This window comes from Lepus europaeus, chromosome 16 (genome assembly GCF_033115175.1).
Source record: "Lepus europaeus isolate LE1 chromosome 16, mLepTim1.pri, whole genome shotgun sequence".
Classification (NCBI taxonomy): domain Eukaryota; kingdom Metazoa; phylum Chordata; class Mammalia; order Lagomorpha; family Leporidae; genus Lepus; species Lepus europaeus.
This window is the reverse complement of record NC_084842.1, coordinates 42,634,203-42,652,132: the sequence shown is the minus strand read 5'-3', so window position 1 is coordinate 42,652,132 and position 17,930 is coordinate 42,634,203. Positions and strand designations below refer to the sequence as shown.

The following is a 17,930-nucleotide window of genomic DNA, read 5'->3' as shown; positions in this document are numbered from 1 at the left end:
ATACCTCCTGAGCATGTAGCTTGGTGTTTGGGGTGCTAAACATACTAGGTAAGACATGACCTTTGGTTGAATTAATAAATTTCTCTAATAATCAACTTTCCTGGATTTTCAGAAGTTTACCAGTCTAATCTCTGCTCTGGAGATAGGTATAGTAGCTATTACCACCGTGGTTGTGGACCACTGCCAAATTTCAGTTTCTGCAGTTTTATAAATTTCTGTCCATTATCTATTACTTTTAGATTAAATATATGGAAGCCCCAATAATCCTATATGGTAATTTTGTCATTAAAGGAGTTCCCATCCTAGCAAATATTAGCAGCTACTGAAGTAAGTCCACATAAGTGGAGTTAAAGTATCTCATTCTTTTATACTTTACCTCCTCTGCATTGCCCTCCTTTGTCCTTGAGCTCAATATCTCTATAGAATGATAGGTTTTACTCTGACTTCTTACTTTGTAGAGACTGGAAACAGCCTCAATTATTGAAGCATATCAGTGTGGTGGGAATTCACAGACTTAACACTCAAGAGACCTGGATTTTGGACTCTGTTCTGTCACTCAAGATTGAATGTTCAGGAGTAAGTCTCTGATTTCAGTATTCTGATCCATAATGTGAGGAAAGAGTAGATGACTTTCAGGTGTCATCCAACCGTGAATCTCTAGACTGTATGCTGCAAAAACTTGTCTTGCTTAGGGCTGTGCATTAGACACTGTTTTGTCAAACATGAGTACAAATCAGAGGCTACAGCTGATACTCCTGATGAGAACATATAAGGGCTCTTTCTCAGTCATCTTTTTACTTAGCAGAATTGGCAAAAGGAAATAAGTCAAGTGGATATCTTTGAGTATTCATAAGAAGTTGCAAAAGGAAAAAGAAAATAGCCTGCATTACCTCAGACCATTACATGTGCTGATACTGGCATCAGACTCAAGTTCATGTATGATGGCTCCTTGGTAAAAACAGTGCTCCTAAAATAGAAAAAGTAATCTGTTAATGTAAGAAAGCTATTGATATGTTAATATCTAAATGTTTTCTATTCAAAATCTTAGTATTTCATTCTGACAAGATACAGTCATAATTGTTCATGCATTCATTCATACATGCTTTCATTTGGACATAGTGGAGCTTGCTGTAGAGAACGTTTCCTTATTTGTACATTTATTAATTTATGTAAAATTATATGAGTAATCTTTCAAAAATATAATAATCTCTTACATGATAATCAGTTTCAGAAATCTGCCTTTTCCTTAGAAATATTACCTCTTGAATCCATTCTAAAATCCATTAACTGTCCTCTGCTAATAGAGTTACAATTATTATTAATTGCCTAATAAATGAAGTCAGATTCTGAGGATTCCCCCAATTAGATATCACTCTCAAACAAGTTCTCCTGATTCAATCAAGTTCATGTCTTCATTGCTCCTGATCTGGTGTTTTGCCCCTAAGTAATCTCATCAAATAATCATGCTTCCCATCAGTTCTATATGCTTAAGTTCTGCCTATGGGTGACACTTTCTATGGTCTTGCAGGGAACTTACATCCTTACAGCCTAATAACCACCCCCTACATAAAAGAGTGCTACCAATTTTCCTCCTGTCTTATTTTTCAAGATTGTATGATGAGTTAGATTTCATAGAATTTGACAGTTGTTTGAAAAGAGAAAATTGGTTTTTGCAAATATATTGTTATTTTAAGTACCCACCAGAGTATTTTCAATGGTAACTGGAAAAAGCTTCATTTGGAAAAGGTAAGAGAGACATCAGTAGTGGTGCATCAGAGGACTGGGCAAGGGATATGAATCACATGAAGTCAATTTGATGGATATTTTCAAAGTTGTTCCTTTTCTTCTGATTTTACCCATTTTGATTGCAATGTCATCAATGTGCCTTTATACTTCTTTAGGGTCCTTCACCTTCTTCCAGACTTAACATATTGGTTCTATGGAAATCAGTTTAGTAAACAGAGATACACTGCCATTCACTAATTTGCTTCTTCGGCAGTGATCAGCTTCCTTTAGAGCTCAAAGTGTCATACTTTCTTTTCCATAAACATTCTAGAGTATTCAGTTCAGGACTTATTTCTATTATAGCGCTTTGGAGCGGTTTGTTGAGCTAGAACTCAAAATCACATTAGGAAACAATAATTTCAGAGAAAAGACTTAAGAAAATCCTAAGATACCTTGATCTGAACCTGCCTCATGAATGCTTCTCCTTTTGTGGTGTAGTGTGTTTCACTATAATTTGAGGCTAGGAACTCCCTGAAAAACAGAGAAGAAAGGTATAGTGATTTATTCATTCTAAAAATCTAACAGATTAAAACACCATGTGATAAAAAAGTCTCCAGGCTGCTCTCAAATCTCAGTAAGTTCTCTCCTGATAAAAAAATAAATTAGCATCAAACCCACTCATATGAAAAGCCTTCTATCTAAATTTCTGGTTTTATAAAGGCTATAGATAAGCCAGGTAAAGATTCTGACAATTTTAAGAAAATCAACATTTTTTAAAAAGGATTCAGAGAAAATTATATCTAAGTAGACATTTGAATATAAAAATTATATGTGACATATATGATATATTTCACTATATAGTAACCTAAAAGCTATATACACACACATATATAAATATAATAAATTTCTGAAACAAAACAGCTCAGAGGAAGTTATTCCAAATCCCACCATAGAGATAACCATCAATGCTACTCTTTCCACATAATATTTTATAGTCCTTTCTCTGTGCAAGAAGAAAGATCCCTCTTTGAGTTTTCACTCAAGTCACACAATGTCTACACTTTCCTTTGCATTAAACAGCAGGCAGCCAGCATCTTGTCATTAGCCTCTGGAGATGGATACCACAACAGAACCCAAGAACACAAAAGTAAATTGTTTTACTTTACCCTGAAAAATAGACACTTGAAACTCATGACAGAAACATTAGTCGTACAGGTTAAGGCTTCTGAAATGTAACAGCTAAGCTTTTTGAGTTTCCACAGTATAACTGCCATGAGTTCGAGATATTCTATAAATAACACCTTGATAAAAGTAGGAGAGAAGCCAGGCTGCTCCATCACCAAACTGTGTCTTTTCCCTTCAGACTGTCCATTTTTTGTACAGTGGCACATTCTAAGTTGCTAGTGAAAATAAACTTAGTGAATTCTTCTTATGCTGCAGTCATTCCTTAGGTATCAATGTCTTTAGCTGGTCCACTTTCTCTCTGCTCTTCTGCCTTCTTGTGTGTGTGTGTGTGTGTATAATCTCTATATGTAAAATGTCTCTTTGTATTTAGTCACAAGGATGGAGAGAAGTTTGTTCCACTTTTCTCCAAATGGAGATTCTAGAATTTTTAAAAATATATATCAATATAAACATGTCAAGAAACTATATAAAATATTATATCAGATAGAATCCCATAATATTTTGATACCTAATATGACAATCTAGTATTAAATCTGAGATTAAATACATGTTATATCACTGCAACATACTTATCTGTATTTATGTTGGTAGTGTGATCCATTCAAAGAAAGACTAATCAGGATGGCAACCAGACATTAGTTTTTTTCCCTCCAATTAAACATTTTGTTTCAGTAGTGAAATATGTAATATGAAAAATGATATGTCCATAATAAATTATCTAAAATCAATAAGCCATAAAATTAATATAGACTAAAAGTGCTATTTCAGCTAGATGGGAGGAATTATGTTTGAGAGATCTATTGAACAATGTGGTGTATTTTACACTTGAAAACTATTGAGAGTGAATTTAAATATTTTCTCCAAAAATGAGTAAATAGATAAGAAAATTCATATAAAGTCATTCATCCCCAGTATCCAGGGGATAGTGAGTATATGGCTCCCTTTCCCCCATGGATACCCAAATCTGCAGATATTCACAACTATTATATATAAAATGATACAATATTTGCATATAACCTATGTATATTCAGTCCTACAATTTAAGTCATCTCTAGATTATTTATAACATCAAATATAAGATAAATACTTTATGAATAATTATATTTTGCTGTGTAGTAATGACAAAAAAAAGTCTACAGATATTTTCCTTGATATTCTTAAGCACTATTGGTTGAACACACATACATGGAATCTACTGTTTGATTTGTTTTGTATAATCTCAAAAACAGCTCCATCTTCCAAGTAACTCCATTTTACGTCTGAGAGGAAAGTCCTGCCTCAGCTATGCTGTCTCCCAAATGAGCTAAGTAACAACCCCCAGCTGCACAATTCCTAGAATAACCAGTGAGCACCTGACTTTCCCAGCATATTTCAAGCCTGACCCCAACCTGGGTGCTAAACATGCAAAGTCTGAAAGACAACAGAAGGCAGACATGCTGCTTCATGCCCATCATAAAAATAAAAATGCACACAAATATGAACAAACACCTGCTCATTTCTGTCTCTTTTGAATGCTTAAAGGACAAGGATGGAAAAATCCTCATTATGTAAACAAACTCAGTCTCAAATTCTCAATTATCCCACAACCATGTATGAGGGAACAGAATAAAGGTAGCTCTGCTAAGAATAAAATAACTGAACTGAAATAGGAGAACCACCCAATGACAGAGGTGTACTTGGAGTTCAACCATGTTAAGTGTCTAATAAAGTAAAAGAAGAAATAATAGAAACTGTTTTTTCCACATAACATTCAAATTGTTCAGGACATAATCCAAATTTTACTTCCTATGATGAGATGTGCAAATTTGAACTATTGTCAAGAAAAAAGACAACTAGTATAGAACTACCAGAGGCTAGTCCAGAGGTTAAAAGTACAAGATGAGGATTTTAAAACTATTAAAACTATGCTTAACTAAGTGAAAGAAAATGTTAGAGATTCAAGAAAAGACATGAAATGTCAAGAAATGGAAATGCTATAAAAGCAAAGTGAAATTGAAAACTATCATAAATATAACAGCATAAGTAGCAGCTATATGCAAACTTGTATAATCAATATTTTATATAAAATTATATAAATGTAAATATATAAAATATATAAAATTATATAAATGTAAATACATAATTACATTATATAAATGTAATATTTAATTAGTTTAAAATATGCATTATAGTTTAAAACTATACAGAAGGCCTGACATTGTGGTGCAGTAGGTGGAGCTGCCGCTTACAACACTGGCATTGCTTTTAGGAGTGCCAGTTCTAGTCCCAGTTGCTCTGCTTCCAATCCAGCTTCTTGCTAATGTGCCTGAAAAGGCAGCAGAAGATGGTCTCAGTACTTGGGCTCTTGCCATTTATGTGGGAGACTAGGATAGAGTTCCTGGATCCTGGCTTCAGTTAGGTTTAGCCCTGTCTGTTTTGGAGAGTGAACTAGCAGATGGTAGATTTCTATCTCTTTCTGTCACTCTACCTTTAAAATAAAAACAAACAAATATATAAAATTTTAAAAGCATTACTAAAAACATTAGGTAACAAAAATATATAAATAATTAACAAAAGTCTACTGAGAGCTCTACATTGTAAATGATAAAATACTATTGAAGAATTCAAAGACAAACAAATATTAAGGGGCCGGCATGGTGGTGCACTAGGTTAATCCTCCGTCTGAGGCGCCAGCATCCCATATGGGCACTGGTTGGAGTCCTGGCTGCTTCTCTTCCAATGCAGCTCTCTGCTGTGGCCTGGGAAGGCAGTGGAGGATGGCCCAGGTGCTTGGGCCCCTGCACCCGCATGGGAGACCAGGAAGAAGCTCCTGGCTCCTGGCTTTGGATCGGCGCAGCTCCGGCTGTTGTGGCCATTTGGAGAGTGAACCAATGGAAGGAAGACCTTTCTCTCTGTCTCTCTCTGTCTGTAACTCTACCTCTCAAATAAATACAATTTAAAAAATAAAAAAATATTAAATCTCTGACATAAATACTCGTTATTATTGAGATATCAGGTCTCCCCAAATTGATCTACAGATTTAATAAAATTCCAATCAATCTTCCAGCAGTCTATTTTCTAGTACTGACAAGGTGATTCTAATTTTTTAAAAGATTTATTTACAAATTTGAAAGGCAAAGTTACAGAGAGGCAGAAGCAGAGGCAGAGAGAGAGAGAGAGAGAGAGAGAGAGAGAGAGAGAGAGAGGTCTTCCATCCATCCGCTGGTTCACTCCCCAGATGGCTGCAATGGCCAGAGCTGTGCTGATCCGAAGCCAGGAGCCAGGAACTTCCTAGTCTCCCATGGGTGCAGGGGCCCAAGGACTTGGGCCATCTTGTGCTGCCTTCCCAGGCCATAGCAGAGAGCTGGACTGGAAGTGGAGTAGCCGGGACACGAAATGACGCCCATATGGGATGCCAGCACTGCTGGCACCGGCTTTACCCACTATGCCATAGTGCCAACCCAGGTGATTCTAACTTTTATACAAAAATGTAAATTGCATATAATTTAAAATAATCTACATTAGAAGAAAGTAGGAAAAGTTACACACAGTGGTTACAAGGCAATGCATAAAGCTGCAGTAATGAAGAGAGAGCAGTTATGGGCTAAGAATTGAATAAACAGGTGAATAAGATAGAATATAGATCCCATAAATAATCATTTGATTTTCTCCAACTTATCAAAGAGCTATTTGATACAGAAAAGAGAATCCAATGAAACAGACTGGAGTAATTGGTTATAAGTACGAAAAAAAAACTTCATTTTTTTCAGCAAATTATACACGTACACATGCACAAACACACACATGTGGATACACACAGAAATTCAAGATGATAATAGAGCAAAATTAAAATCTAAAACTGTGAATGCTTAAAGTAAACAATGCGAAATATAATGACAAAGGTTGCCAATTTTTCTTAGGTCCTAGAAAGCAAAGAATATAGAGGTAAAAAAGAGGAACTAAAATTTCTTTGAAATAATGAACGATTTTAAATATTTATTTATTTGAAAGGCAGAGTGACCTAGAGAGAAAGATTTTGCATCGGCTGATTAACTCCCCCAAAGCCTGCAACAGCCAGGACTGGGCCAGGACAAAGCCAGGAACCAGGAACACCATCCTGGTCTCCCACCTAGGTGGCAGGAACTCAAGCAACTGATTCATCATCTGCCATTTCCTAGATGTATAAGCAGAAAGCTGAATCAAAGTAGGGTTTAGGAGAATCAACCCCAGGCACTCCAATATGGGATGTAGGCATCCCATGTGGCAGGATGGCCTGATCCACCAACCAAAAAGAATACAGTTTTTTTTTCTTTGATAGGCAGAGTCATAGACAGTGAGAGAGAGACAGAGAGAAAGGTCTTCCTTCCATTGGTTCACTCCCCAAATGGCCACCAAGGCCAGTGCTGCGCCGATCTGAAGCCAGGAGTCAGGTGCTTCTTCCTGGTCTCCCATATGGGTGCAGATGTCCAAACACTTGGGTCATCCTCCACTGCCTTCCCAGGCCACAGCAGAGAGCTGGACTGGAAGAGGAGCAACCAGGACTAGAACCCGGCGCCCATATGGGATGCCAGCACTGCAGGCAGAGGATTAACCAAGTGAGCCATGGAGCCGGCCCAATAACATAGTTTTTACTCTTCAATAGGCATAACAAGAAGATTTTCAATATGGATGAATAGAGAAAAGATGTGCTGCATGACCAGCAGAAAATAGCAGAAGAAAAGCAGAATAAGTGCATTTCCAGGCGAGAGCTGGAGAGGAGTATGCAATGGAAATTCTACAGAAGAAAGAGGGACACCATGGAACAGCATGTGTGGTGCATATATGCAGCAGTGAGCAAGGACACCACGAACAACTCCTGCAGCCAGAAGTTAGAGGAAATGCCAGCATCTGAGACCGAGGTTAGAGCAGACTGCAGCAAATCCTGCCACTGGAGATAGCACTTGAGGGATTACCTTGCAGACCACACAGACACCGAATCTGGTCCAGAACCCAAGCATGGGGCAGGATACTCACCTAATCCAGCAAAAGAAAGCATGTTTGTTTCTCCCCGCAACCCCACAAAGGTGCCATCTTGATACCAGTAAATGCTGCCACAGCTCTCGTGCACACACATGACCACAGGATTTTTACCAGAGGGGAAAATCTGCATTCCCCATTGAATTTGGTTGGGAGGGTTGACAGGGGCTGGGAACCCATGTAGAACTGTGAGGTGTCCCAATCCTCTCAACATATCACAAGGCTCTGGGGCTCAAACTGCAAAGGCAGAGCAGCAAGAGACTGCTGGCTTTGAAAACATCTCTACTCTCTCAATGGATAGGGCAGGATCACTATCTCAATAGAAAGTGCTGAGCAGATCCTCTGCACACTGTGACTGTGGGAGCCTTGCATGCTGTGACTGTGAGGATTCTGTGACTGCACAATAGGGTGAAAGGAATAGCTGGGTCTCTGAGCAATCACTGTGTCTAGTGCCAAAGGCTTGGGGCTCCTTGATGGCCTGGGTGAGGCCATTGCAGGGGTTCTTTGCTCACACTGAGAACCACATAGATCCTTTGTGTGGTTCATGCACAACCAGGGATGGGGGGTGTATGCACTGTGGGTTAACCCCAGTCTTTGATTACCTTGGAAAAGAGGTGAGAGTGATTATGCCAATAGGAAGGAACATACCCTCTCCCCTGCTGACAATAGAGGAACTCTACTGCTCCCAACTTGGACATCACACTGGATTCTCATCCACCCTTGAGCACTGACCAGACTTCCCTGGCTCTACTCAGCACATGCCTCTGAGCATTCACTGAAGGAACAGACACTACACTAAGAATAGTTCAATGAAAAGATCTATCAGTGGAGAAAAATCATTTCTATAAATGTTTAAAAATGAATGCAGAGATATAAGAAACAAGAAAAAGGGAGACAATATGATGAAATGCCTGCAAAGAAAATCAAAAGAATAGAAAGAATGACCATAAGATTACTCAGAAGCAATGAGAAACAAATTCATGCATGCATGAAATCCATACTTGACATGGGCAAAAATTTTCAAATGACAGATTTTGAAGAGAAATTGAACTGAAATATTAGAAATAAATAAGCCAGTATGTCAACTATTGTGGAAAGTTTTAATAACAGACTTGGTGAGGCAGAGGAAAAAATACCCAAGTTAGAAAACAAATCTATGGGAAAAGAAAAAAAGAAATCAGGAAAATTAAAAAAAAAACTGTTTGCAAATTATAGGATACTATCAAATGACCCAACATGTGGATTGTAGGAGTTCCTGAAAAGGTGGAAAGTCAGAATGGATTAAAAGGCCTATTCACTGAAATAATAACAGAAACATTCCCTAATTTGGAGAAAGACAGGGACAGAAAAATAGAAGAAGCACATAGAACTCTTAATAGACATGAACAGAAAAGATCTTCACCATGATACATTGTAGTCAAACTTTGAATAGTAAATAGAAAAGATTCTGAAATGTGCATTAAAGAAACACCAGATTACCTTCAAAGGATCTCCAATGAGACTGATAGCTGGTTTCCCATCAGAAAAAACAGGCTTGGAGAGAATGGAGAGACATAGTCCAAATTTTAAAAGAAATAAACTGTCAGCCGAAATTACTGTATCCAGAAATGCTCTCAGTTATGAATGAAGGTGATATTAAGACCCTTTATAACAAACAGAAATTGAAATAACTTGTTACCAGTCATCAAGACTTACAAACGATATTTAATGATGTGTGATACACAAAAACATAGTCATTATTATGAAATAATGTGAAGGCAGAAAATCTATTAAGACTACAAAGGAAATTCAAAGTAAACAATAGTGACATTTATGGAAAAACGGCAGCACCATTACTTATCAAAAGTAACTCTGAATGTAAATGGCCTAAATTCTCCAATTAAAAGATAGACTGGCTGAATGGATTAAAAAACACAATTCATCTATCTGCTGCCTACAAGAAACACACTTCTCCAACAAAGATACACAAGACTAAAAGTGAAAATGGAAAAGGTGTTCCATGCACACAGAAAGCAAAAATGAGCAGGTGTAGACATCCTAATATCAGACAATAGACTTTAATACAAAAACTGTTAAGAGAGACAAGGAGACTATGTAATGATTAAGAGATCAATTCAACAGGAAGGTGTGATTACAATAAATATATATGTACCCAATGCTAGGGTACCTCACTATTTAAAACAATTGTTATTAAATCCAAATGGAGACAGATTCCAATACAATAGTAATGAGGATTTTAATATCCCACTTTCATCAATAGACAGATCAACTAGACAGAAAATTAGCAAAGAAACAACAGAGCTCTTTTACACTATGGGCCAAATGGATCTAACTGATATCTATACAATAGTTCATCGTACAGCTAAAGAATACATGTTCTTTTCATCAGTGCATAGAACTTTCTCCAGGACACACCATATTCTAGGCTACAGTAAGTTTCAACAATTTTTTTAAAATTTAAAAAAGATACCATGTATCTTTTCTCATCACAATGGAATGAAACTAGAAACTAACAATTTAAGGATCTCTAGAAAATATGCAAACACATAAAGACTGAACAACATGCTCCTGAATGAACAGTGTGTTATGCAAGAAATCAAAAGGGAAATCAAAATATTCCAGGAAATGAATGAAAATCTGACAGTACAAAATATCAAAACTTATAGGATATAGAAAAGCAGTGTTCAGAGGGAAACAAAATTGAAACCAAGAACACAGTACAAAAGATCAGTGAAAAGAAAAGCTTGTTCATTGAAAAAATAAAGAAATTTGGTAGACCACTTGCCCAACTAACCAAAAAAAAGAGGGAAAAGACCCAAATCAATAAAATCAGAGATGAAAAAGGAAATGGAACAGATACCACAGAAATAAAAAGAATCATCATGAATTACTACAACCCTATATGCAAACAAATTGGAAAATCTAGAAGAAACAGATTCTTATACATACAATATACCAAAATTGAGTCATGAAAACATAGAACACTTATACAGACCAATACCAAGATGGTGATTCAATCAGTTATAAAGATCTTCCCCTCAATGAAAACCTGAGGATCAGATGACTTCACTACTGAATTCTACCAAACTTTAAAAAAAAAAAACTAATTCCACTTCTTCTCAAACTATTCAAAGCAACTGAAATGGAGGACAGCCCCCCAAACTCCTTCCATGAGCCCAGCATCATCTTAAATCCAAAACAAGAAAAAAGATGCAATGAAAGAGATCTACAGACCAGTATTGCTGATGAATATAGATGCAAAAAAACTTCAACAAAATACTAGCTTATCAAATCCAACATTACATCATAAAGATTATTTACCTGGACAAAATGAGATTTATTCCTGGTTTGCAGATATGGTTTAAGATATGCAAATCAATAAATGTGATACATACTATTAACAAACTGTAAGAACAGATGGAACAGAATAGAAATCCCAGAAATCAAACCACACATCTATAACTAGCTAATCTTTGACAATAAAGCTAAAATAAGTCCCTAGAGAAAGGACAGTCTCCATTAAATGGTACTGGGAAAATTGGATCTCCACATGCAGAAGTATGAAACAAGATGCTTACCTTATACCTTACACAAAAATCCACTCAAAATGGATCAAGAACCTAAGTCTATGACCAGATACCATCAAATTACTGGAGGAGGACATTGAGGAAACTCTGCAAGACATTGGCATAGGCAAAGACTTCTTGCAAAAGACCCTAGACATACAGGCAATCAAAGTCAAAATTGACAAATGGGATTACATTAAGCTTAGTAGCTTCTGCTCTGCAAAAGAAATACTCAGCAAACTGAAGAAACAACCAAAAGATGAGAGAAAATATTTGCAAATTATGGAACTGATAAAAGGTTAATTTCCAGAATCTATAGAGAGCTCAAGAAATTCAACAACAGCAGAACAAACAATCCAGTTAAGAAGTAGGCAAAGGATTTGAAACATATGACCCAACAATCCCATTTCTGGAGATTTACCCAAACAAAAGGATATCAGCATATGAAAGGTTATCTGTACCATCTTGTTCTTAGCAGCTCAATTCACAATAGCTGGACTCAATCCAGACATCCAGCTATCGATGACTAAAGAAAATGTGGTATATATGCACTGTGGAATACTACTCAGCCATAAAAAGAATGAAATCCTGTCTTTCACAATAAAATGGATGCAACTAGAAATCATTACACTTAGTGAAATAAGCCCGATTCACAAAGACAAATATCATATGTTTTCCCTGATCTATGGTAAGTAATAGGATACCAAAAATGAAATGTATATGAGCAAAACCAACATTTTGAGATTTGATGATTGTTTACAGCCCTTTTCTCTACTGTTGAAGAACAGTGCTTTTCTTTTTCTTTTTACTATTTGTTGAATTCTTTACTTATTGTAGGGTTAATCTTATGACTATAAAATAAACTGAAAGAATATCATTGGAAAAATTAAAAAAAAAAGAATATGAAAGGAAGGAAGCAGGAAGGTGGGAGGGAGGGAAGGTAGAGTGGGAAGTATCACTATGCTCCTAAATCTGTATATATGAAATTTATTTACCTTAAAAATAAATAAAAATTTAAAAATTAAATAAAAAGGGAAAGTTAACAAAATTAATGAGAAAGCCACAGTCAAGAATAAAACATTAAAAGGAGCTAAATTTGAAAAAGGGCTGACCTCCCAATCACATGAAGATCTTCAATTCAATGATTATATGTCTATTAGCACAATAAAAACAGATATTTAAAAAAACAACAGAAGTTACACAAATGGCCAACAAATGAAGGAAAAATTCAATAAGAAATACAATATAATCACAATGAAATATCACAAACCCATTAGTATATATTTTTCCTTTCCTTTCCTTTCCTTTCCTTTCCTTTCCTTTCCTTCTTAGTATAGACAAAATTAGAAAGAGTAATACCTCTCAAGTTGAATAATATGAAACTACTACTATTCATATATTGCTGGTACTCATATGAAGTTGTTTAACAACTTTTCTTTTCTTTTCTTTTGACAGGCAGAGTTAGTGAGAGAGACAGAGAGACAGAGGAAGGTCTTCCTTACGTTGGTTCACTCCCCTAATGGCCACTACAGCTGGCATGCTGCAGCCGGCGTGCTGCGCGGATCTGAAGCCAGGAGCCAGGAGCTTCCTCCTGGTCTCCCATGTGGGTGCAGGGCCCATGCACTTGGGCCATCCTCTACTGCCCTCTCGGGCCACAGCAGAGAGCTGGACTGGAAGAGGAGCAACCGGGACAGAATCCGGTGCCCCAACCAGGACTAGAACCCCGAGTGCCAGCGCCGCAGACAGAGGATTAGCCTAGTGAGCTGCGGCGCCGGCCATAACAACTTTTGAAAATGCTCTGGCAAAATTTTATAAAGCTGAATATACATATATAACTTATGATACAGGAATTTTACTCTTTGGTGTTCACAAAAGAGAAATGAAAGCATACGTTTAAAAATGACCAGCATCTCAATAAGTATGCAAAATAATATATTATCCTAGCTTGAGCTAATTTTGAAAGCTAGAAGATCTAAGTTGGAGCATCAGTCATATCATGCTTGTGAGCATTGTGACCCCACATAAGTCACTGATTTAGTGTATCTATGATTTTTCTGCCTCAAAATGGAACTTAGCACAATACTTGCTTAATGTGGTTGTTGTAGGAATTAAGAAATTATTTTGAGGAAATGCACATAGAGATATCTCAGTGATGGCTCAGTAAATGCTAGCTTTCTTAGTGTGGAGAATGTTAAAAGTAGAGTCTCAATATATTATCCATATGGTAATGACATTAAACCTGCTCTGTTTCTGCTTACTTATGTAGAATTCAGAAACATGGGAGGTTTTTGTTATTTTGTGTTTAGCTTATAGATCAATCTCAATTCTCTAAGAAGAATGGAAAGAATAGTGTTACCTTCTATTCTTCTTAATATTTGACAACTGCTTATACTTTTGCTTGTGGCTCAGAGACAGAGCTATTAGGTACAGAAATGGCTGAAAGTTAAACAATAGAAATTAAACAGCAGCAACAGAGATTGTTCTGATGCAGGCTAATGAAGAAAGCTAAGGGTGTTAGGACTATGTAGATACACAAGATGTTGTGATAAAGAAAATTCTTTCCAGCAATTAATTTAATCTCCCAACCAACCTGGTTCCTTATTTAAGATTATTTTAAACAATTTACAAGTCCCTTAAAAACCATTTTTTCTAATGTATTTTGTCCCACTGATTCAAAAGGTGGTAATCAGAGTGACTATATGGAGCTCAAAGAACTCTAAGTATCCATAGGTATAATTCTGGTGCCAGCGAACAGTGTCTATTATTGTCTTTAAGCTATAACAATGCAGAGGGCTTGTCTTCAACAAAGAATAAACCATATAACACACACATGTGAATAACAGTGATTTGAGGAATTCACTTTACTAGTAGGTAAGGAAAACTGGGATACCATAGACTATAAAACCTACAAGGCATTAAATCACAATAGAACTGACCTTGATCTTAGAAGGTGAAGGAGTAAAGTTTTTCTATTTAGTTTTATTTCATATAACAATTCCTCTTCATACATTTCCTGAAAAAAAAAAAAGAAAAGATCCAACATGTGACATCAGCATGTACCGTTTAGTGTGTCCTGGTGGTGGGGAGGGGGTAGCTGAAGGGGGACATTACCCACCTCCTACAGGCTACTCAGCAGTCCTTTCAGGCAAAATGATAAATGCTAATAGTGCTGAATTTGAAAATAGCAAATGTTACAAAAAGGATTTTACTCAAGTTGTTAGATTTTATTTGAAAGGCAGAATCACAGAGAGATAAGGAGAAACAAAAGGGGTGGGGAGATTGATTGATTCCATCCATTGGCTCACTCCCTAAATAGCCACAATACCTTGGGATGGGCCAGGAAGAAGACAGGAACATAGAACTCAATCCAGGTCTCCCAAGTGGGTGGCAGCATTCTAAGTACTTAGGCCATCTTCGACTGTCTTCCCAGGCACATTAACTGGGAGCTGGAATGGAAGTGGGATGCCTGGTACTTGAACTGGCACTCATATGGGATGCTGGCATCCCAGGCGTCAGCTCACCCTGCAGTGCCATGATGCCCACCCTTCGTTATTTTTAAATTAAAAAAATTTAAAGGGGATTTTTTGTTATAAAACAAAGTGAAAAATGTACATTCTTGCCTTTTTTAAGGAAATACAACTTATTCCATGGCTGTAGAGCAACTGCCATATACAGATATTCTGTTTAAAAAAAATAAACAATTTAGTATATAATGGCTGATAGTCTACTTTTTCACTTAATAAATTATGACTATTTACTATTCTGATAAATGTTATCCTTTGCTATAATGTATGGCTGCAAAACAACATAAATGAGGGTCCAGCTCTGTGGTATCGCGGGTAAAGCCTCCGCCTGCACTACTGGCATTCCATATGGGTGCCAGTTCGAGTCCCGGCTGCTCCGCTTCCAATCCAGCTCTCTGCTCTGGCCTGGGAAAGCAGTGGAAGATGACCCAAGTCCTTGGGCCCCTGCACCCGCATGGGAGACCAGGAGGAAGCTCCTAGCTACCAGCTTTGGATTGGCACAGCTCCAGCCGTTGCAGCCATTTGGGGAGTGAACCGGCAGGTGGAGGACCTCTTTCTCTTTCAAATAAATAAATATTTTTAGAACATGAAATTTCATTTATTTAATCAATATTGCAATCAGAAATTTGGTTTCAGGAGTTCACTAAAGTTAGTGTTTATACTGCTAATGAAGGGAAAAAATATAAGACTTTTGCTGGATATTATCAAAATATCCTGAACAAAGTACAAGTTTAGAACTTCACCAGTAATTTATGGCTGATCCTGTTTCCTTGGCTTCTTACCGGTAACAGACATTGTCTATAATAATAGTCTTTCAAAAACCAATGAGAACTTGTGATAAATTATTTAAATGGATAACCATGGGTATTGATTTTTTATTTTCAAGAAATTTACTTGAGAGGCAGAGAGAAAGAAAGAGAGATGCAGCTCCCCTCTGTTGATTCACTCCCCAAATGTCTGCAACAGCCAAGTCTTGGCCAAGACAAAACCAGGAGCCACAAACTCAATCCAGATATCCCACATGGGTGGCAGGAACCCAAGTACATAAACCATTATCTGTTGTCTCCCTTGGGTACAAATTAGCAGGAAGCTGGAATTGAGAAGGAAGCTGGAAACGGAACTCCAATATGGGTTTCAGGCATTCCAAGCAAGGTCTTAGCTGCTTGTTTGGATATTTAACTTTATTTTATTATATCAAGACAATAGTTTCCAGAAGAGGCTACCAGCTTCCACTTGATAGTTTTTGCACCTGTGACTGAGTACCAATCTTCAATTAATACAAATGTTTGCAAGGTTGGAAAAGTGGAAATCAAGCAAAATATCATTCTCAAAAAGAGTTAAAGGAACATAAACATGATTTTCTAACTGAAATGAGTGTTGAGTTCTTTTTTTCTCTCAACTTATAGGAAAAAATTCTCAGTAGTACCATTTGGAAAACTAAAATACATCTTACTGATGACAGACTAACAAGGGAGGACCTAGAACAGCGGCTGCTCTAATGGTAAAAGGAAAGAAAGCCGTTGCTTTTGGAAAGGATTGCACTTCCGTAGCAGATTGCGGCAAAGGGCCTGTCGGTATTTCCCAAGAACCAAATTTAAAACTTAAGGCTTCCACCATCCCTCTTTCCTTTCTTATTCTTTCATTTAATTTTTACAAAGGGTGGGAAGTATCACTATGCTTCTCAATCTGTAAATATGAAATGCATTAAATTTGTTCAGCTTAGGTAAATAAAAAATATTTTAAAAACTTTAAGGCTTAAATTGCAAGTCAAATATGGTAACTAATGATAACCCGCTGAGGACATTCATCTAAGGTCCTTTATAACAAAGGGAATAGAAAATAACTTCATTTTGAAGCTTGCTCACTCGTGTATATTAACTATTTTCTTCAATAAGCATCCATTACTTTTGAAAATTATTTTAAATAATTTTAGCTTTTAAAGCAGAAATAAGCACTCGCTAGGCAACAAAGCAGGTCTTTTTGTTCCTGTACAAGTTGTCCAATTTTGATGCAGTATCTCTACAGTAAAGAAACCTGCATATCAAATCTCTGAGGAAGCAAGAGATGCTTGAGATTACATTCCATTGGGTCCAGATCAGAACGAATGAAGCTTATTGAATTCAGCCAGGAAAGCTGTTGATAGAACTCCTCATGCAATCTTCAACACATAAAATGGCAGCCTGATGACCTCAATTTTACTCCTTTTGCTTCCTTTTGCTCATCCCCTCACTTCTGCTGTAAGCTAAAGGGCATCCGCAGAAACATTGACCCTCTTCTCTGCCTCTGCTATTTGGAAGGGCCAAGAGCAGCTTCCGCTAATCCTATGATATCAACAAATCTGATTTACAAAATCAAAATCTGTACCGATATGTCGTAATCATGGGCATGCCCAACATCTCGCTTCTGTATGAGAGGAAGCTTTTTAGGATAAACCAATTCTTGGCCCTCTGCTCCAAGGATTACATTTTCTGAAAGAAAAATAACAGGAAAAAATCCACCTGATGTTAACATTCATGTACAGTGACTGAAAAATGGAACTGTTTTCAATACCGTTCACTTGTTTCCAATTAGCCTCCAGGTACAGCATCACTGAAATACCAACCCCATTCCCCTCTACAAGCAAGGAAACTGAGACTGATATATAAAAATTACTAAAACATATGCAAAATTAAAAAGGAGGCAAAGACATCAGTTTTTTTGGGTTCTTCCATATTTTCACTTTGTTCTGCAGTTGTCATCTTTGTCATCATTCTCTGTGCGCCTGTTTCTGGATTTTGCCTCTGTCAAAGCTTGTATTGGAATTATCTGTGTCCATGTACGTTATAAAATTCTCTTTTCAGAGGACATTTACATTTGAAGTCTGGCTTTCATAGTTAAGTAAAAGGCATCTGCTTGTTAAAGAGTTTTACATAGCTCTGAGTCCAAACTAAATGCA

At 36.9% G+C, this 17,930-nt stretch overlaps 1 protein-coding gene across 1 annotated transcript in view; it reads right to left on the bottom strand.

Annotated features, from left to right (window-relative positions):
• Window positions 1-17,506, bottom strand: part of ADAM7 (ADAM metallopeptidase domain 7) — a 52,946-nt gene extending 35,440 nt beyond the window's left edge. Inside the window, exons 1-4 of the mRNA XM_062213101.1 lie at window positions 17,360-17,506; window positions 14,408-14,484; window positions 2,178-2,256; window positions 891-967 (exon numbers count right to left, since the gene is read on the bottom strand). Of these exons, the coding sequence (XP_062069085.1) occupies window positions 891-967; window positions 2,178-2,256; window positions 14,408-14,484; window positions 17,360-17,506 (380 nt within the window). The remainder of the gene's footprint in view (window positions 1-890; window positions 968-2,177; window positions 2,257-14,407; window positions 14,485-17,359) is intronic.
• Between the last annotated feature and the right edge of the window lie 424 nt (window positions 17,507-17,930).